The 22,794-nt window shown below is 40.8% G+C and overlaps 1 protein-coding gene across 2 annotated transcripts in view; it reads right to left on the bottom strand.

Moving 5' to 3' along the window:
- ADCY5 (adenylate cyclase 5) overlaps nt 1–22,794 on the bottom strand; it is a 208,345-nt gene that overhangs the window by 46,754 nt on the left and 138,797 nt on the right. For both annotated transcript variants that reach the window (XM_017823584.1, XM_017823585.1), the window contains 4 exons: nt 11,016–11,127; nt 10,712–10,839; nt 7,005–7,163; nt 6,676–6,817 (listed from right to left, as the gene is read on the bottom strand). In XM_017823584.1, coding sequence (XP_017679073.1) covers nt 6,676–6,817; nt 7,005–7,163; nt 10,712–10,839; nt 11,016–11,127 — 541 coding nt within the window. The remainder of the gene's footprint in view (nt 1–6,675; nt 6,818–7,004; nt 7,164–10,711; nt 10,840–11,015; nt 11,128–22,794) is intronic.

Consider the following 22,794-nt stretch of genomic DNA (forward strand, 5'->3'; position numbering starts at 1 on the left):
TTATTGACACATCTGGGTTGAGGTAAGGACAGGACAAGTGGGTAAATAATACTTCTGAGATTGTTTCTAACCATGAGGTCAGGCACCATAAATACATGAACTCTGGCAGTTATTTTCTCCCACCCCTTGTAGGAGGTTTCCACTGGATTGTGTACTATGTTTCAGCAATATTTCCAATCAGATTAAAACATTTATATACAAGCATAGTGCATTTTTGCTTTCCCACACTACATAATGTGCTACTACATTATCCTGAACAATAGGACTTTGCTGTTAGCATCAACACTTATTAAAAAAAAATTAAAACCTAATATTTTTAAAAGTTGAGGTAATTTATTTTCTGCAAAATCACTTGTTCAGTGAGTGATGATAATAACAAACTCTAAAAATGAAGAATTAGGAGGGTCACAGCTCCTCTGTAGAAATTTATGAGGATGCCTTCTCTGTTTCTTCCTGGCTAAGTGACAGCATGAGGACAACTTGCACAGAGGCATAACAAGACTGGAAAAGAAGAATACAGAAAGAGAAGTGGTGATACCTTTCAGTCCTACTCATTACAGGTACTACCAACAACAGGAGCAGGTGCAAAACTTTCTGACAGCAATGAGTTTTTCAGATTTTAGGTGGCTAAGCTCCAGAAAGCTGTTGTGGGAACTTTTCAAATCTGGACTCACAAAGAGACTGTAAATCTTATTCCCAGAGGTTTTATTGTATTCCCACCACCAGTTCCCACACACTGAGCTATAGTAATGTTACAGCAAAACTGCAGAAAGAGCTGGGGTTTTCTTATACATAGCAATTGAATCAAGAATGCCTGTTACTTCTTTAATGTGTGGTAGGATTTTCCAACAGATGATCCCTATCAGTGCAACAAAGCAGTGAAATCTGAGCATGGATCAGCCATATCAGATTCAGCTAGATATTATTCTTTAAGTTGAAGTCCTTTTGACATATGAATGATATTTCTTGCAGTGCTACATGCTCCAAACCATTGCCTTCATAAATCTACATGAGTGGAACCCTGCTGAGCTCTGATTAAATGTGTTAAATTGAGGAATCATCACATTAGATTGATTGTGTTTTAGGAGAGTCACATGCTCAACATTTAAAGGACCATTTTGTTTCTTCAGCTGGATGGAGTTCCAGGACGTTATTTAGAAAAGAATGAGAATTGTTTTTCTAGGAGTTACAGCCAAAGTTTTGTTGAGCTGTTTTAAGGTCACCATCAACAATCCTTTCTGAAACTGTTGTGTACCTGCTATTGTTTAAAGAAACGCCCATGTTTAATGCAATTGAAAGACATTAGAAAAAAATAAACATTTTTTCCCTTTGCAGACTTCATGCTCTCAGCACAGTGTGTTTGGTCAGCAGTATTGCTCATCTGTTGACAGGCACATTTTGTTTCTACTTATGTTCAAAGCAAAGCATTTTCCCAGACTTCTGACATGATGAAGACAGTAAAAGTAGCTGTAAACCTAATATTCTGATAAAATCCTATTCACCTTCAGGTTTCTGGTTTCCACTCCTCCAAACATGTGCTTTTCCACCCTTCTCAGGGTGATTAGAAGTGCTGGGAAGAGTAGCTGTGATGGTTCCGCAAATTAGTGCAGCACCTGATCTCAGAGAAGAGCAAACGTTACCAGCAACCACCAAGTGACATGTTCCTGCACAAATGCCAGAAACTTGGGCAGCACAAGAACTGGGACTACTGGATAAGACAACAATAATTAAATTGAGTACTGTAAGAACAGCAGGGATGTGACAGGATGGCAGTAACGACTGGGACAGATGTTTTGAATAAAATTCAGAAGGGCAGATATAAAAGTTGTGAAGTCAGAGGACCAGAGCTGGGTGTTAGGAATGCAGGGTAAACTAAAAAAAAAGTGTAGAATAAAACAAAACCGCTCTGTAGAAGGGTAAAGATATTGTTCTGAGTGATGTTGTGTAGTCCACTGCAATGCTTAGGGGTTAAGTTTGGGAATCACTGAGATGTGGGCAACAGTTTTAGTAATTCTAACCGAAAAATTGCTGTTTATCTGGAAACACAGATTTTCTGATAAAGAATGAAGACACAAATCCAGTAATGGTGGAAAGGTAAAGATCTCCTTGGAGAATTCTTGTATTTCTTCCATGCTAAGGTATTAAGTCCATTAGAAACATATATGAATATTTCAAAGGAATGTGAAAATTACTAAATAAGGACAGAAGTCATCCTTATATAAGTGGCCCTATATCATGTAAGGAGAACAGAAAGTAGAAATTCTTCATTGCTCTAGAACTGAAGGAACAGATTATTTCTGTCCATGCAATCACCACTGCCACAGTAGAGGCAAAAGGGAAGAAGCTCATAAGGATAGGGTTATAAATGGAAAGCCTAGAATCATAGAATCATTTAGGTTGCAAAAGACCTTTGGGATCATTGAGTCCAACTGTAAACATAGCACTGCCAAATCCCACTAAACCATGTCTGGAAGGAAAACTTAAATGTGATGTGCTGAAGTCAGATGGACAACCTCCATCCCAGATCTGTGGGAAACTGCCAGCTGCAATTTCAATTCTGGTAACAGATATTTTTAATAACTATTTAGTCAGGGATCATGACACAGAACTTGCAGAGCAGCTGGGCTTGGATTAACAGCCTTGGATCCAAGTTTTTCTAAACAGAAAAAATATGGTAGCTCTCACTGGCTTTGTTTTTTCCATGGAGCATTTGACAAAGTGCTGTGCTGGAGACTAATGGCCAAGACAGACAAGGAATATGAAGCTGGGCAAAGAGTTCGTTTCTAGTGAAGTGGCAAGAGATGGTGTTGAATGAGGAAGTATTAGTCTGGATAAAAGTTACTAGTGGAGTTACTCAATTATTACTCTCGGTACAGATTTTGTTGAATTTTTTTCTTATTTCATCTGGCAGCAAGTGAGCAATGACAGACTTGGCTAACGAGAGAAGCAGAGGTGGTATTTGATAGATAAGAAGAAAAGGAGTATTAGTACCCAACATTTGAGGACCAGCACAGTAGAAATGGGATCTGAGACATTCAAGTGTACAAACTGCATGATCATTCTCTTGGTGATCACAGACAGAAACTGCATTATCAGAAATCACATTAGTTCATCACAGAATAAATAGCAGACACCAAGATAATGCAACTTTGCAAAAGGTAAAGGTTCCTTTTGATGACCAAGAAAATGTGAGAGCTTGTGCTTGTCTCTTCTTCGTTGTGTGAAGACATTAGAAGAGTCTGTCTCAGAAGAGAAAAGGCTGAGAGGAAGAGAGGGATTACAATTGCTGACTGACTGCAGACACCAGACAACCAGAGCAACTAGGCACCAGACAACTAGGTTTTAGAGCAGCCCACTGTTAGCACAAATGGGAACAAAAAAACCACAGCAAAAGATTCAACAGACCTCTATGGTAGAGCCTGCTAATTTTATGACAAAAATTACTTCACATACATAAATAGATATACTTTTAAATATATATATTTAGGTTCACAATACAATGAAAAGCATGGCCCTTCGTATCTCACACAGTTAAGACTGTTTTATAGTTTAATTATCAAAATTCAAGGAAAACAGATTTAGAACTTTAGATCTATGCTTTTTTAAAAAACCATGAAAACTTCTATCTAGGGGGACATAATGCTGTAACACTAGTCACTCCTGCACTGCTCTGAGGTTTCTGAGCATTACCTTCTTCACAGGCAAGTGCTCACCCACAAAAGCAGCAGAATGACAGGGCAGGGCAAACAGAATGGTGAAGGCAGATCTGGAGGCAAAGATGAAGAGAAAGAAACCTTAACAGATTGGATTTTAGAACTTTGCAGTTTGTTCTCTTTTAATATAAAGCAACTCTTCTGTGTACCAGACAGAAAACAATGACTACATATTCAGTTCTAGGGATATTATTAAATACTGAGTGAGCAGAATCTAGCCTTTTCCCCCTGAAACTCAACTGAATATATTCCAGTTAACAGCATTCTTAAAAAGGAAGAAGAAAAAAAGTATTTTCAAAGAAGCAGCTAGTTTGAGTTCCTGGAACAAATATATTAGATAAATGTTCCTTTCATTTACTCTGTGCCCAAGAAATGGCATTAACACTATGAAAAAGTCAAACAAAAAAGACAAAATAAAAAGTTATGGCTCCCCATGGCATCAGTAAGCAGAAAGGGTATGGAACAGATTCCATTACATTTTATATATTTATCGTAACTCATGGTATTGTGGCTTTTGATGGCTGTGGGACTGATGGACCAGGTATTCAGATAACTCGAGTCTGCCTGTGGGAACTGAGGAATAGCTCAGGCAAACAGTTACTTGGGTTAACTATGTCTCTGCTCTCAGGCCAATGCCAACCCCGTGCCTTGTGTGTGAGGACAGCAGGAACCCAGACACGACTCACAGGAACCCGTTACTAAGTTAGGTGAACATGAAAACCTGGCTAAATACATCGCAGGAAGTCATTAAAAACAAGCAGAAATGAAAGGAAAAAACCAAATTATTACAACTTTGCCTGGCATCAGGCAAAATATTTAAGACTGACTGAGCTGACTGTGGGAGAAATCTTTTCTCACTTCTGATTTTTGTATTATGTTAAAATGAATTAAACAGGGAGAAAACTTTAAACATTGGAACACCTTGCCCAGAGAAGCTGTGGATGTACTATCCCTGGAAGTGAAGGCCAGGTTGGATGGGGCTTTGAGCAATCTGTTCTAGTGGAAGGTGTCCCTGCCCATGGCAGGGGATTGGAACAAGGTGATCTTTAAGGTCCCTTCCAACCCAAGCCATTCTATGATTTATGAAACTGTTCACAAAGAGACAAAAAACAGCTATGGGAGCATGAAAGTTGCAGCAGTATGGGCAAACCAGAAGCCCCTCAAACTCTAAACACTTAATATCCATGGCCTTGGGCAGCAGTTTATTTATGTTTCAGTTTAGCCCAATAACTACACATGCCATGCACAGGTCCCAGCTCTTGGCTTCTCTGGGATGCAGCAAGTTACATACAGCAGCATTACAATAGTGCTTAGAGACTCCAGCTAAGGGCTACAGTATGTAACAGAGCTGCAATAAATACATATAAAGCAGTGAAAATAATGGTCTGTTTTATTTTACCAGAGAAAATCAAGGCACAAAGATGAAACTTCCTCAAAATCTGTCTGGAATGGAATCCACATCTCTTCTCAGTCTCTATCCAGTCTCCGACTCAAAATACAGCCCTGCGTTCAAAAATGAAGTCAAGTCCCAAGTGCTCTGAAGTCTCTGTTTTCAATTTTTTTGTCTACACTGGCAACCAGCAGAGTCCTGAGATCTTATGTTTGCCTCTTCTCTTCAGAGAAGTCTCCAGTTCTCCACAAAAACATGCAGACAATTTGGTGACTGCATGACTTAAGAAGCCAATACAGGTTTCTCCACCACAGGAGATGGGGCCTAATCATAAGGGTATTTTGGTTTATGTTCTTAAATCTGCACAGCAAAGAAGACGTGATTTAGGTATAAACATCAGCTGGCCCACTGACAGGCAGCAACGCTCAGGAAACAATAATCTTGCACTGAAACTTCTAATCCTCTTTCAAAGATTGACAATTGTTAATGAGATTTATCTTATGAGCAGATAGAAACCAAAACCTCAGCTTCTCTCTTCAGCAGATGATAAGGGATTTTCTTGGAGATTTTTTACACAATATCCATTAAGGAGATTTGAGGTTTCCATTCTCTCAGGAAATGAGGCAATGGTAGAAAAGTATTTCTGTATAGGTTCCATGCTATTGGAATATGTCGCAAACATTAATTCATTTAATCTCATGGCAGTCGTATTTACAGCTGTGGTAAGGTTTAATTGGTTTAGATTCAGAAAAATTTGAAATTATTTTCAATTCAGGTCAATCTTTATATGCTTGCTCATGCTGTAAATAGCAAAGCAGTGTCTATAGTGCAGAAAGTGCTTAGAGAAATACTAGTGGCTGGGCTCAACTAGATGATCAAAAAGGTCCTTTTCTAGTATTACAGCCTACCATTTAAAAAAAGAATACAAACTACTGATAACATCTGCTCTTGGCAGTGTCACAAAAAGAAGATATATTGGCTGAAGTCCACTTGAGTTTGATTTGATTCAAGTTCAAGTCAGCAGTGCCCTCGTAGCCTTATTTTGTGCAGCCTGACCCGTGTCATAGCAGTAGGTATGATCTCATCCTATTGTCACAGTGATCATCCGTCAATACAGTGGGCCAGTTTTTTCCATCTTCAGAAACAGAGGCTGAAAAGCAACGATAGGAATTGCTCTAATCTTTATGTTCATGGCTATCTGGTGAGCAGGTGGACAAAATCACCTCTGTATTCTGGCAGAGAAGAGATCTTTGTGGGTTTAATCTATTGCTTTAAGTACTTGTACAAAATATATATCTATATTAACAACATTCTTCAACATGATTTTGAAAACAACTCAGGACAGTTTCTTTGAGAGAACTAGAAAGCACTTGATGCAGAAACCTTATGTAGATGCTGGGTACTCCCTGCTATGCACAAAAAAGTTCAGGAAGAGGAGAGAGAAACAGGAACTTTTGTCACTGCAGGTCAACTGACTCATCTATAAAGGCTGGTGTTCACTCTACTTTGGTATGTCAGAGACCATGAAGTTTTTAAAAGTACCTAAGCCTGCCTTAGTTTATTTGGTCTTACCCGTTTTTGGCTGCACCGCACAATCAAGAAGGTCTCGATGCTGTGCTCTTTGAGATAAGCGTTGCGTTCCCCTCCAAAGCCCAGCTCCACCTCGTAGTCTCCATTGAGATAGTTCAGGGTTGCTTTCGTGATGTGGATGCGCCTTCAATGACACAAAAGAAAAGTTATCACCTAAAAAGCCAGGTCCTGTCAGGGAAAAGTTCCATGTGCTGGAACAAACAAGCAGTACAGCCTGATTTATTTAGCCATGCCACTATTCTTACAGATTTAGCATGGAAGTTTCATGGATAAACACAACAGTTTTGATGAAGCAACTTAAAGCAACTTACCCAGCTTTGCCCCCTGCTTCCATGTGGTTGGCTAATGTGACATCGTTGGACCACACATCGAACTGCCACTTCCGAAGGCCCAAGACCCCGCAGTGAACTCTCCCACTGTGGATTCCAACCCTCATGTTGACATTTACGCCCGTAACCTCCCGGACCAGTCTGAAAAAGGATACGGGGAAAAAGGGACATCACAAAAAACTGCATGCTTGTAGTCAGCGGTACAAACTTGGACCCGGAACACAAAAATCCATAATGATCCATAAATTATTCACACATACACATAGTGCTGCTCATCCCCATCAACAGGACAGCAGAACAAAACCGGACGAGCTGTACTGCTCCTGGATGGCCAGGCTGGCCAAGGAGAGTACTAATTAGAATGGGGAGTTCTTGGAGTAAATCCATGTTCACTGAACTCAGGATCAAGTTGAGAACTCATAGAAAAATTACCTTTGGGGCATTAAAAGGAATAAAGTGCTGGTCTCTGATTTTCATACCAAAGCTGGACATAACCTGCCAGCAGTCAGTCTCATTAAGAGTAATAGCATGTTGCAAAGAGAAAAGGGAAATGATTTCAGAGATCTTAATTTGTCTTCCTGGCACCAAGCATCAGCTCTTCCACTGACGAAATATGATATGTGTGTGAAATGCCCCACTGAAGTTGGAAAGCTTGAACAGGCCTTACAGCTGCAGTCAGGGCAGCAAACCAGAGAACCACATCTATTGCAGTCACTCCAAACAGGCAGCTACAAATACTCAAGCTCTGATTTTAATGAGGTTTTGGATGCTTTGCTTACTCCCAAAATGACCACTGGAATACTTTGTGGGTTTTGCCGTTTTAGGGCAAAAGTTAACTTCAAGAGCTGTTCACATGGAAAATATATTTAGGAGTGTGGGTAGGGGACAGTCTTGAAGAGGCCATCAGAACAACTCTGCTTCTCGTTATTGGTGATCACATCATTCCCAGAATGTCCATGTTTCACAGGCAAATTCACCTACATCACATAGCACAGTCCTTTCCTTTCAGTAGTTAGTTCCTTGCAGCATGAAGTTGTATTTTAAACCTATCAGATTTCAATCTCTGTGGTTTTCAGGTTCATCTAATCTTTTCTAGATAACATCATCTGGACAGGTAAGTCCTCCCAACTCCCAAACATCAACACAGTTCCAATATTTATGCTTTAGTTATTAATGAAATTGCATGATTAAAGATAGACCGATTCTGGACTCTAGTTCACTCCTCACATGCAATACGCCCCTTAAAACACTGTCCAAGATGACTTCTTGTTGAAACAGCTCCCATCGTCACAGAGTTCCTTTTTTCTTATGATCCCTATCTTACATTTCACTACCTACTCATGGAAGCAATATTCCTTATTTTTATTAACAAGCATCAGAGATTCTCAACCAGAAAAAGGAAGCTGATATGGGTAAGGTGTCACAGGCTTACAAACTGAAAGAGTTCCAACCACAACGCTTGGGAAAGGAACAGGAACCGGGATAATTAAAATGCACCCGCAGCCATAACCCTTGCAGGGACAACAGTTCCTCCCTCCACAACCCCTACTGCACCCTCTGCCAAGCCGTGTTACTGACACAAGACCAGGGAACTTCTCTCCATAGAGTCGTTGATAAGAAGGGGACTTTGTCTAAACTTTGCAGAAAACAAATAAGTTGGTTATTCTGTATAGGCAAGCGAAATATCCTTTGTTACCTTCCCTTTTTTTAGTTAAGTTATACCAGCAGTACTGGGGTAACACTTCCTGCTGTTATTGTGCACAGATGAAATCAGCCTACAGGCAGGGCCCAGTGTTGGTGAAGCCTGCAATCAAATGTTCAGTAGCTACTGGTTTCCTTAATTGTGAAACCTCTTACCTTGATCCTTAGGGGAGGAGGAATAGGGGTGGGGAAACAGGGGTAGTGAGAACAGTCACCTTCCAGACTTATTAAGAGATAAGATTGTTAAATGCATTCATTATACATCAAGGGGAAGACAAGTTTTAAAGGCTGCTGAAGCGCTATTTGTAAACAAACACTGAGTGCACTTCAGCTCCCTGTTTATTCCAAGGTAAGGTGGGTTGCAGTTAATCAATGAAGTCTAGACTTCCTAGTGTTACTCAGCCTTGTGGGGGATTATACAGAAATGCATGAAGATCTCTGGATTTCATCAGGCCAACTACTGCAGAAGATGAGACTTTTCTGAGCAATAAACACAGTATTCTCTTTGTAGGGCAGGTGGCTTAAAATTGCTGCCTCTTGTGCTTGACAAGACCCTTTGTCACCTGCCACTTAATTGTACTTCATGTGGAAGAAACAGCATTCTTTCAAGGGCTACTGAAAACTAGTTATTTGCAATTCCTTTTATTTTGCATGCTGCATACAAACCCCAAAAGAAGACTGGTGCAAAGGAATGGAGTTTAAAACCAGGAAAGGAAAGCTAGGAAGTCCTAACAGTGTACACTGTATACAAACCAAGGGAATTCAGTTGCTTACTGTGCTTTGAATGGGAACTCCTGGGTGAAAACACTGCTTTTCAACCTATGCAGCTGCGCTATGAAAATGAAGCTGAGACGTGTGAGGGTGTATTCACATCCTCGCAGAAATTCCAATAGTAAGGATGTGCTGTCCCAAGCTGAGCAAATAGGTAGCTCTATGTTTTATCAAGCTGAAGGGGAAACTCCATCAATTTACTGTATGGAATGAGAGGAGAACCACATAGAGATCTTCCACCTCCCTCTTGGTACCACTAATACTTCAGAAGATGCTTTCACGAAACCAAAAAAAGAGAAGAGAAGGGAAAAAACAGCAGAGTCTGTGCAGCAGGGGTGGTGCAGATATCAAGGTCAGCTCAGTTACCATCCAAAACTGACTGAACTTTCTGCCTAAACTTGTAAACACTCAAGATGAACAAATAAATCTTCCCTCTCTGAATTCTGAAAGAATTGGCCTGTGAAAGCTCATGTCCTATGCAAAAAACACTCAACATTGTCTGTAATCCTTCAAGTAATAAAACTAGATATGGGTCTCATATTTGCTACTCTCTAAAGATAGGAATGGTCTGGACAAACAAGTGGCTAGTCTGATCTCAGGACCAGGCAAAGTTTCAGAAGAAGTTTTAAACGAAAAAAAATAAAGATGGGGAAATAAATGGAAATAAAGGAAAAAGACCATGGATCTGTCCCAGTCTGTGCCAGACCAACTTTATTTCAATAATTAATTTAACTGAAGTAAGAAAGTCTTGAATCTAACATTTTTGGCATAGGGTCACATGGAGGAGGATTAGTTAAACCAAACAAGATAGGCCTTAGTAGAGCAATTTTAAGGTGAGTAAAAAGCTGGCTTAAAGATATACAAATGAATAGTGACTAAAATTTAATAAAGTCATTATTAATCTTCTGAACTGACAACTCTGTAATTCACTGCAATCCTCCTTTGGGAATGAGACTTCCAGTAATTATAGTAACCTTTGCCTTTCTCATCAGGAGGTTGAGTTCTGATATCCATGTGGGTGTGATGGGCACAAGTGTCTGCCTTTCTACTGTCAAACCTTTACTGTATTCTGTTTTTTTGCTCTAGGTGATCTCCCTTTTTGCTGGCCTGAGTTCTCTGGTTTGGTTACCTTGCTTCTAATGTAAAGAAGACCTAACAGGAAAGAGAATCTACTTGCTATTTGTTCCGCGATTCTCTGTGGGGCACAAGGTACTTACGATATGGCCTCTATCATATCCATTCCCATCTCAACACAGCAGTGTGCATGGTCAGCTCTTGCTTCTGGCAATCCAGACACACAGTAATAGCAATCTCCCAGGATCTTGATCCGTAAACAGTGGTTCTCCTAAAAAAAATAAGAATAATAAAGGAGAAAGAAGTATTCAGCTTATATTCATGCTTGCAATAGCTTGCCTTTTAGGGCAGTGAATATTTAAGAAATCCAGTGAACAAGGACAGTATGTCATTCTTGCAACAGGAGAATAAAAACAAGAGAAAACAAAATTATAATGGAAGACTTACAGCTGCTAGCTTATCAAATCTGGCAAAGAGCTCGTTCAGCGTCATGACCAGCTCCTGAGCAGTGCACTGGGAGGCCAGGCTTGTGAAACCCTCTATGTCTGCAAAAAGGATGCTTGGGAAAAAGGACAACAAGAAAAAAAAAAGAGAAAGTGTCACAAAATTTGTTGCTGATATTTTGTGTAAGTTCTGAGGTAGAAGTCCAGGGATGAGGAAGAACGTAGGGGTGCCCCAGTTCTATAGCAACAAGGAGATGAGCAACCCTAATGCCACGTTATGCCACAGCCTCTATCATACATAAAGCCCTGAGGGACACAGCTTCCTCCCCTCCAGAGATTAGAAAGGCCTGTCATCCCCCCCAACTCCACCCCCCATCCATAAAATTTACAGTATGTTGGGAGCTGGTGGTGGCATGATAATGCTGTCAGACATCAATAACAACAAGGCAGTCCTACCCAATGAACAGATTAGCCCAGCTATAAAATCCACACTCAGCCATTGTACTCACATCCATCAACCTCTCAGCTCAATAACATTGCCTGTGTCTTAACCCTTCTGCCTGCTTCTCCTGCTGTCCAAGTGCAGCCACAAAATAAAGTCCCTCTCTAGTGAATAACTGGGAAAGCCCTACAAAAGCAGCATGGACTGTTTTGAAAGCACAATTATTTGAATCACAAGTACTATTAATGACTCTTTGATTTCAATTAATCAATTTTAATGTTGTATTGTAAGGACTCTGTGTTTTTTTAAACTGGAAAAAGATTCTGTCTCATTGATAATTACGACTTGGAAAATATTGACTTGCAATCAAACACAGTTATTATGGCAAATTTAAAACTATTCAGTAAAACAAGCACCAGACTACATCTATACAGATTTAAGATAAAATGTATGTATGCACACACATTTTTTTAAATAGAAAATTCATAAGCTCTACTTTTATGTTGGAACATTTAGCCAGTGGTTGATTTGTTCTTTGAAGTTAATTATTGCATCAAGCTGTACTTGGAAGAGAAATTGAAAGTCTAAACAACAAGCACTTTGGAATGGTTTCTTCTTTGTAAGATAAAACTCCAACATGTTTTAGGCAAATTGCAGAGGTATGTTTTCAGTTGGAATTCCCTGCAATGTCTTCAGACAGAAAGCAAACCCAACAAAAATATTTTCACAAGTATTTTTTGCAAAAATCCTGAAACACATTTCAATTCTGGCATGCTTTTCATATTTTCCTTCTACATTTCAACTTCAATAAATCACCAACTAAACATATTGCATTAAATATTTCTTTGTTAGTCAGACTGATGTTAAAATTTACAAGAAAAAAACCAACACAGGAATGCAGGGATGTCTGAATCAAAATATACTTTACCATTTTTAAACACTTGAGAAAATACACAAAAATAAATTAAGATTCTACATATTTACAAATAAAAATAAACCTTCTAAAGAAACACACTTGAAATCAGCTGAAATCTTAGAGAAGTCTGTACTGCTCACTAAGCAACTTAAGCATGTGCTAATACATAATGGTGAAATGGGAAATGTCTCCAGCTCTTGTGGCAGTGACAAAATGTTGCAAGCACGTTCCTCTTCCAACATGGGACAAATTGCAAATTTCTCACTTTTGGACACGTTCACACTCTTTGCTTGTGTGCATGTTTTAACAGCCACGTGTTAGAACAGGAGGAATAAAGATCAGCTGCTTCCTCTGACGTTCAGATAGTAGTGGGTGTATCTGAAAATACTAAGCAGGGATGCCCTGAGCCTTCTGCTCATGCCTGATTCAGAAAACTAGTGCTAGCATTGTGTCCTAATAAACATGGATAAATGACTGAAGGTTGCTCCCTCCATTCCCCATTACTATTATGATAGATAAATGGATCAGACATTTCTAGGAGTTAAATTGCAGCAATATTTTCAACCACACAAATGAAGCAATCAGCAGAGACTTATGGAGCTATTCTACACACAGATTTATGTCAGCTAACCAAGTAACATGAACCTCTTGAAGCACCTGAGCATGTTACAGACAGACAGCTGTGTGTGACCTGCTCTGCGACCAAACAGCCACACCACTGAGCTGCCAGACAACACTGTCTGGGATACAAGGGCTGCAGGGAATGGAAAACCTCATCGAGGTATGGAAATGACTGCGGGGGAGATGGCAGAGGACAGAGCAGTGATCTGGGAACTGAAGACAGAGAGGGGAGAGACACATTTGTGGCAGGAGACTGGAGAAAGAACAGGACACAATGGTCAGAGAAAACAGTCCTTGCAAACAGGAACCCAGCTTGAAGCCTCTGTCCTCTGCTCTCAGCAAAGAGCTCTGAAAGCCACTAAATCACATTTTACTCCTCCTGCCTAATCTGTTCCCTCCCCACACTCCTGCCAGCACTGCAGCTTCAGCAGCAGAGATGACAACCAGGTTTATCACTCCCAATCCTGCTAATGACCCACAAGGGAGGAATGGGGCCTCATGTACGTGGTGCTGTCCTACAGCACTTCTGTCTTTTTATTATTAGCCCTAGTAAGCCTTAAATTCAGCTTGCTCCCTATATAATACACAACAATCCAGAAGCAACTAGAAAAAAAGTAGATTTCTCTTACAGCAGCCTTCAGGGAATAGCACATGATCTTGAGCCTGTGTTTAGTCAGAATTTTCATTTACAAAAGAATCCTGCTATACCTATCTCCTTATACACACAACACACATAGTGAGATTGCAGGAGCATCTCCCAATCCTGTCAATGCATCTTACCCAGATTAGAAGCCTTGGAGTTTAAACACACAGCTTCCCCACTACCCTTAGTTTCTCACTCCACACTTACATGTCAGACTACCCCTAGCAGTGAAAAGATTTTATTAAAGGACAATGGTGATGGATGATTGTGATGAAGGGCACAACTCAAGCCAACTATTTGTCAGTCTTCAGAGGGCATGTGATTTCCTTGCTGGTGGGAACACAATGCCAGTAACAGGCCTTCCTTGTGCCAAAATGTGCAGTAAATGACAGTGGTCAACAAAAGGTCAGATGAAATTATTATTATAGCTATAAAATATCATGAGATAAGTCAGGCAGTGGTTTAGCAGTACTATTAGCTGAAGCTGACTAGAAGGGATTGACCACATAATCTGCAGCCTGGACATCAGCAACTATTATCAGTCCTGAGTCCTAGTCCCTTCATCTGGAAGGCTACTGTTTTGTGGAAAAACCAGTTTAGCATGTAATTAAAATGTTGTAATGGCTTCAGAGCTCTTGATATATTTTCCACTCCAGCACTGTCTTCAGATTTACCATCTGATTGGGTTTTGTCCAGCAGTAACCAGGGTATGACCTCAAAAAATACAGAAAATGATTTATTTCTGGGAAAGACAGAGAAGAAAAGGAGTTATCATTAATTTTATAAGTTTTTAAAAAATTCTTTCTGCTTTATTTTGGTTGAAAAGTACCACAAATTGTGTTATAGGGTAGAGGTGAATACTTTCCTAAGCTCCTATTTCAGTTCCTATTTCCAGCAAGGGCTGGTTAAAGATTTCATCACTGTAGAAGGCAAGCTCAGTTTCTGCCTGTTGCCCTAAGTGGCTCATGACACTGACAGGGAAGAAAGATGAAAAGGAGTCTGATGGCAGATCCTGCCATCCTCCCCTCTGCTTACAGACCACGCTGATACCTGCCTGCTCTCACCCAAGCCTCAGGCAGAGGAACAGGAAAGGCAGATACATGGACTGGAACATCCCACAGTTGGTGGCTCCTGCTGAGTCCACTAGTCCATGTCTGATGGGGAGCACGGGGCAGGCTGGAAACACAGCTCTGGCTGCTGCTGCTGCCACTGGAATTTCAGCCTCTGCCTGAGCTTGGCTCTTACCAAAACCACCACTGTGAGGTGACCTGTGAGGCCTCCATGGGCAGGGTGCTTGATGCTCCCTGCACAGTGCTTCACACAGTGCACAGGTAGACTGAGGGGAAATGGAGGGAGGCACAGCTGGGATGCAGAGACAAGGAGAAAATTCCCAATGTGCTGAGCTAAGCTTTCCCATTTTTTGGTCTGTAATGCATTCACACAATAGTAAAGATATACCTGGACAGGTCCAGGTCCATCCCTCTGCACGTGGGGTCCTACCACTGTAGGCCACTTCAAACTATCTCCTGTAAGTCAGGTTATCCTTGCTGTGACTGCACAACCGACCTACCTCGAGACAGAAGCATCACAGGATCTTTCAATGACAAAAGATGGTAAAGCAGAACTTTCTTAGCAAGAGTGCTGCAAGGGGAGAGATCTTGGCTGAAAGCAAAGAAGAGCGTAAGGAGTAGCAAGAGCCAAGGACAAGGTGGGAAGCAGGAAACCACATGAGACATTTAAGAACCACACACATCTACAGAGATTGAAGTGCAGCCCTTAATGTCTGAAGCCAATACAGTTATCAAAGGAGGGACACAACACAGGTTTCCCTGCAAATGCAGGATTATTCAAAATGCTAAATTAAATCATCAGTGCTTCTAATGTAAAAACAAAAAAACCAGTCGTGTTCTATTTCGAGACATGTGCGTGCCATGCACGCCAGCCGCAACATAAATCAAGCAAGGCAAGAAACACAAACCCTATCACCATCACAACGGTAATGCCAGTCATGAATATAAACACCATGTGTTGCTGGAAACCAAACACCACAGGCACTGCATGGGAAACAGAACAAAACCCCAGACTTGGTGAGGTTTAATGACTTATAATAACTGCAAAGTGCATCTGACTGGATGTGAATCAAAGCCATGATATTTTACCACAACGAGTGCTACCTACAAGGGAAGAAAAAGTTAATGTGTCATAATAAAATAACCATGGTTCACTAGATACAAGCATTCACAAGCAAAGGTGTAACAAAAGGAAACCAGCTGCTGCAGACACTTGTCAGTGAACTCACCTGGCTAATGGTGAGGACAATGTCTCAGGGTGCTACTGTTATTTTCCAACACATTCCACTGTTGTTGGTGTTGCATGTCATTAAGTCATACTATGAACAAGGAAGAATAAAGGAGAAGGATGGATTGGGATGAAGATGACAAAACTCTCACTTGAAAGGCTGTGTTGAGCTCTTAACACCGAACTAGGCTTTCACAGAATCACAGAATGGTTGAGTTTGGAAGGGACCCCTGGAAGTCATCTTGTCTGACCCTCTGCTCAAGCAGGGTCACTTAGAGGTGGCTACTCAAGACCATGTTCAGATGTCTTTTGAGTACCTCCAAGGTGGGAGCATCTCCTGAGCAGTTCAGTAAATGAGTCAATTTTTGCACTTGGATGTCCATTTAACAGCCATTTCCTCTCCAGCACTGTAAGCCCAGAAATTATTTTCCAGCTCTAGTGGCATAAACATAGTATTAAGTTCATCTAGAAGCTCCTAGGATAGACACAGCATCAAGATAGACCCAGTCTCTCTTTCCTAACTATAGCTACTTGGGGACGCGTTGGCACGGAAGTCCTCTGTGTGCTCTCTCTTCTACCCACCCTATGCATGAAATAGGATTTCAGCTCCAGAAACACTGAGGACATCTCACCATGCTCTTTCCCTCCTGAATTTGAGAGCAGCAACAACAAAAGGACAAACCAAAACAAGCTGAGGACTGTGATCAGGCAACATGTGTAGGCAGCAAAGCCCACCCAGGGAGAGTGAAGTGGCCCACACAGATCATCGTGCTGAGTGACAGCTCAGTGACTGGTCCAGCAAGGACTGCAAGCTTCTAGACTAACACAGGTCTCAACAGAACATCAGCCTTCTCCCTAGGGATGTCTATGTGACAGGCTAAGAACTTAGCCTTAGCAATGCAAAAAATGTTTTCCAGAACAGCAAGACATCAGACAGATCAGAGGTTAAAATTTTTCCTTTTCCTATGGTCATGGAAAAAACCCCAACAGTAAAAAAAAAACCCACTCTGTCCTAAACATAAATGGTCATTTTGGAGAAGATCCATTTAGTATTGGAAATCACCTGTTGTTTCAAATGAACCCTGGTACTTCTGTGTGACACATCAGCTGGCACAGCTCCCCCTTGGGAAGTGGGACTCTGTCCTGCACCATGACAGTGCTCCATCTTAACTGGTGGCTCCCCCTTGCTCAAGAGGGTGAGAAGGCACATATGTACACAAATGCTGTGATAAGCAAAGGAATACTAGAAAGAGAGAATAACACAAAAGAGGAGGAAATACACACAAACCCCCTACAAAACCAAAACCCCAGAAAACTGTGAGCCTTTCCACCTATTTCTTTACAGCAAAAGGCAGAAAGCCTCCTGCTGCTCTTCCCAAGTTGCCAAAAATGTAAACCAAACCCACATCCTATATTGGAGGAGTTCACTTTGGAAGACCATGCCAACTGAATCTGGTGACAGCAAAAACCCACAAAGAAGCAGGAGACCAGATGGCCTCTTGAAGACACCGGTGGCAACACGCAGACTGCCATCCAGAGCCACTGCATGACGACAGCACGGCTCACTGCAAAGATATAAACTCCAGAGCCCTGCCTTTACTTGATTTTCCCATGTTTGCTCTCAAATGAGTGTTACTGGAGGTTAGAAGGGCCTGGGGGGCTCAGCTGGGAGATGCACATCCCCAGCACAAATGCTCTGCATTTTTGGCTGCAGCTCTGTTAGGAATGTGCTCCCGGGAATGCCCCATGGAGAGCGTCTGGTCCTGCTGGCGCTCAGGAGCTGCTGAGAAAAATGGCACCGTACTCTCCATCATGGTCAGAGCTCCTCACCTCAATGCCCGTGGTCTGTCCTTCACTATCAACACAGGAAACTAGAAGAAATTTAGATCCTGAAATCTCAAGCCAGAAGGGGAAGAATGCACCAGTCATGCAAGGAAAAGTTTTTCCTCCATGACCTCCCTAGGTTTGCAGTTTACAAGCTTGAGTAGCAGCCCCAGCTACTGGAACTTAGCTATAGCTAAGCAGCATCAGTACTCATTTCTTTATTTTAAACATGAAAAACTTGCTGTCCTCTTCCTCTAAACATTTTGAGTTAAAAGTTTTCCCTATTTCAGCAGGCTAAATTTAACCAGATTGATTTTTCACTGGAAACAGGAGTAATAAATAGCCTTTTGGGAAGAAAAACTATTTGAGGAAGGCAAAACCAAATAAAGATAGATATGCAGTGGCTACCAGCAAACTATAGGTGGAACACATTATAGATGTCTTTGAGATAAAAGGAATTTATTACTCCATCATTGCCAGCCAAATTAGATGCTGCTGCCTAAAAAAGGAATTCAAGCATCCTAAATGAGATTTTGTGTTATTAAGAAGGAGGAACTATGGACCTTTTTCACGTATCTAAGAAGGGACCGATGGGAATGTGAATTTTTTTCCAATTGTTCTGGTCATGGGAAAAAAACATGTAAACGAGAAAGATAGCAGATCCATTCCATCTCCAAGAAACTTTAAGAAGGCAAAGTTGAGGGATAGGTGTGACCTTTTGCAGGAAGGAAGCACAGATACTGCTGGCCCTGACCATGTGTCTCGGCTGTGGCTCCAAGCAAGACTAAACTCACCCAGATCTGCCTGTGAGTACAAAAGAGCTGGCAGGTCTGTCCAAAGTGGAGCTGAATCCAGCCCACACCAAACTAAATCTCACATTCATTTGTTCCACAAGCAGCCTGAAATCCATAACTGCATATAAAACAGAAAGGAAAAGCCATGTTATTTTCTGGTTTTCAAACTTCAGGTATGCTTTTTCCTGTGAGCACTCTTGCAGTCTGTTTTCCGGGATTAGAGCAATCACCGATGTTAAAATCCTGCCATAAACCAACAAGAAGAAAGACAGAACTAAGAGAATTCTGAAAGAAGGGATGAACACAGCTTTAGCCTATTCAGGGCAGGAAGGCACTATTCTTCCCTGCCCTCTATTCAAGAGAAAAGCTTGCAAAAGTGACTGAAGCAGCACAGTAGGAAAGAGAAACAACGAAAAACTTGAGCATTAAAGCAAAAGACAACCTGTTGTCTTAAAGTTGGCTGTATGCTAACAATCAATCAGTTGTCAGAGAAGGCAAGAGAGTAATAAATTTTGTCACAGTTAACAGTTTCACATGTATATCCTGTGTCAGGCACATGGTATAGAGATTAAATCATCTACTCAGGTTTTGTGATGCTTTCTGTTACATATTGCTAAGGTCTTTGATGGAGAAAGAATGAGCTCTTCATAGCTATGAAAACTGTCTTCAATCTGTTCTTCCCTGATATCATGGGTATTTATGCAAACAACAATGCTTTTGTACTCCCTAATCAAAAAGTTGCAGTAATTCTGCATGCAGCAGTCATTTCAACCCAACTTACTACTTCACTCTTTTCACTAGCTGTCCCTGTCCTTTTGGGACTTATTTGCTCTGTCATGTCAGGGTTTTTCCCTCTGGAAAGTCATTGCAAAATGAATGCATTACACTAGTATATAAATGTTGTAATTTAAAAAATTAAAGAGCAACTGTGCCTTTCCCAAAGTGAGTAGGTAGCAAAATACACAGACTCTTTCATGGATCAGCTGAGAACAGACAAGTGATGTGATGCTCTGTACACATAACAAACACACAACTGTACACACAACAGTTGTGTGTTTGTGAGGGTGTTTGTGAGCTTAATAGATCAAGAATACCAAGTGCCCATTTGGTGGGAAAAGTGAGTGCTGAAGAATAGGAACATGAGTCTTCCTGCCCTTTTTGGAACAGTAGACGAGTTGACTCATTGCCTCCTCATTTCTAGACTTTTAAATGTAATTGAGCAGTTGTGTTTCTAAAATTACACCAATGAAACTGTGAAGAGAAATGGACCCAAAGCATTTAGAGAAACTTAACCGTGCACACTTTATAATCGCCACCTTTCTGACAAACACCAACGCAACATCAGTGGAGAACTTTAACATGAAGCCATAACTCTGGGTCAGTTATTTTCAAAGAAAACGGTATAGCTCATTAACTGAGGGATAAATGTGTTTTTAATTAATAAATAAACCTGATAATAAATTTAATAATAAAGCACATGATGTTTTCAATGAGAAGGGAGATTGGTTGCAATTTCAGAATAAAACAAAAAAGGAAAAAATCTGGCAGCAAATTGAACTCATTATCTGGTTGTTATACACAACATTGATATTCCTTACCTGATAAGAACCAGTAATGAATAGATACCCTCAACTCACGAGTAAAGTTCCCCCAACTTTACAAGGAATACAATCTAACACTAAGAGGTTTGTTTCCTTTTTAAGATGAGGTCTACCATCACCTCTCAACTGATCAGTGGCACTTGAGCTGACATCTATCTTTGGTTCCCTTTGGTGACCCAGAAAACTCCAGCTGCCATGGAGAAACACTGTAAATATAATTAAATTATGTATAATAGATAGCAGCATTAAAACTACTCCTCCTTAGAAGGCAGTTCAGGTGAGCTCACTAAGTGAGAATTTCTTTGCAAAGATGATCCTTGAACAGGGAATATGAAATTCTATGCATCTCCTCAGCCTCTAATGTATCTCATGTTCCAAATACTTTGCATACGTCCGTGATTTCATAGGTAGTAAACACTGGCATTAAGCAATTGTTAAAATGTCAGAGGTGCTAGAAAAGCAACACCATGCTAGTTTTTCCAGAGACAGCAGTATGGTAAATAAAGAAAATACATAAAGGTGCTCATGGACACATGGTAAAACCATGGCAAAGCAGGAATGTGAATCCTGGCCTCACAAGTCCAGGAAACATCCAAAGAAACCCTACTCCTGAGATGCTGGAGCAGGGACCATGGCGAGGCAGCTCTGCCCACTGCATCTGTGAATCTCTTTAACTTTCCACTGAATCTCCCCTGATTTTTGCAATCAGTGGTTTCTTCTCATAATGAAGCAGGCATATAATTTTAACTTGATTTCAAGAGAATTACTGTAATTGCCACCACCAGAATAATAGATCTGTGTATAAAGAAATGGCTTTTCTCTTGCATTTTCCACTAGAAAATTTAATTTCTCTGTTAATGCATTACGATATTTCACTAAGCCATTCGCTTGCTGCTCTCAATATTCACAAAATATTATCTCCAAATGTAGTTCCTGTAAATAGCTATTAGTTTATCAGTGAACTAATATCAATAAAATCAATAGAGTCTGACCAGATCTTTTCTATAGCATAGAAAGCCACCCTGGAGACCACTTTAAATATGCTAATGTGTCTCAGACCATAAAAATAAGAGGAAAGCTACTGTGTCAGATCTTTCTACATCTATGCAAATCCAGTCTAGCTAATTTCTCCTTCCTTTCTATGCCACTGCAGTAGCAGCAATTTTGGCTTGAAGATGAAAAACAAAAAAACAAAATATAGTGCCTGGCATTTGAAAGGATAAGTTCAGTTCAGAACAGTGAGTGTCACAACTTCAAAACACTCCTGTATGTTCATCTGTCATATACACCACAAAACTATCTGCTACTTCAAGTGAGGAGGGAAACTGGAGACACGGTTTGCTACTGTCCCAATGTTAATGTGGCCTTTCACAAAGCTGCATGAAATGGAATTCAAGTGCCTGGGAGGACACATGCCCATCTGAAGGCTAACACAGTTGGCAATAAAATTGTGGCTAATGAGTCACAGTACAAACAGGATGGGACTTTCCTGTAGGGGATCTGGGGGAGCCAGAGCTAAATTAACTTGCAGAGAAGGGAGAAGTTTGAACAAACTGCCTTGTGAAATGTCATTTACAGTGTCCATGCTAACAGCCACACAGATCCTGTCCCCAGCATAGACACATTCAGGTTTCTAACAGATGCCTTGGATTAGAATAATTTGCTCTTCCAGACAGGAGTCGCCATGACTGTAGTAAAGTGTTTCTTAAACAACACATCTGTTCTCTCCCTCAGGGTCTGTGCTGTAACTGCCTGAATTAATGTGGTAATTCAGGTTTCCAGCACCAACAGGGTCTGAGGCTGTCAGGCAGACCTGGAGCAATGGAGAGGGCACGGGAAGGAAACGGAGCATGCAAACAAAACACAAGACATAAAGATCTTTGGACAAACTGGAATATGCAAGATGTGCACAAAGGCAAATGGCAGCTGTGGTATTTGGTGTTTGTATGACTGGTTTTAATGCTCCTATAGTTGAGATAGCAAGAGATGACTCTATTCTTAACTACCAAGCCACTCTCTGGAAGCCTGAAAATGCTTAGTACAGCTACTCTATTTCTTATATAGTACAATAAATAAACTTGCAAAAGTGCTGGATTCTAAAAGCAAAGGAAGGAAAGAAGGAAGGAAGGAAGGAAGGGAGGAAGAGAGAGAGAAGGAGAGAAAGGGAGAAAGAGAGAGAAAAACAGAGAAAGGGAGAAAGGGAGAGAGAAAGAGAGAGAGAAAGAGAGAAAGAAAGAGAGAAAGAAAGAGAGAAAGAAAGAGAAAAAGAAAAAGAAAGAAAGAAAGAAAAGCAGCAGCCCACACAGCATCAAATGCTGGTAGGCTCAGTGCTAAACAGCAGATGATTCTTACTGAATAACTGCCCTAGATTTTGCAAACAATACAGGGAACAAAAATAGAAACCCATTTACATATTGCTGTTAATAACTTTATTTATAGTGTCACAGCTAGAGCACAATAACTGCAGCCACGGCTTAACTTGAAAGCCATTCACTGTGGAAGAGTCAGACAGATACTGTTTTCTCAGTCCTTATGCAACTGAAAAAAAAAAAATCCTGCTGACAACAGCCAGTCACCAGAATCCTTATAAACAGAACCAGAAAAGAAGTTAACAGCAGTCAAAGGCAAAAGCAAATCATCCCCA

This window comes from Lepidothrix coronata, unplaced genomic scaffold, assembly GCF_001604755.1.
Source record: "Lepidothrix coronata isolate B3197 unplaced genomic scaffold, Lepidothrix_coronata-1.0 Scaffold103, whole genome shotgun sequence".
Lineage (NCBI taxonomy): Eukaryota > Metazoa > Chordata > Aves > Passeriformes > Pipridae > Lepidothrix > Lepidothrix coronata.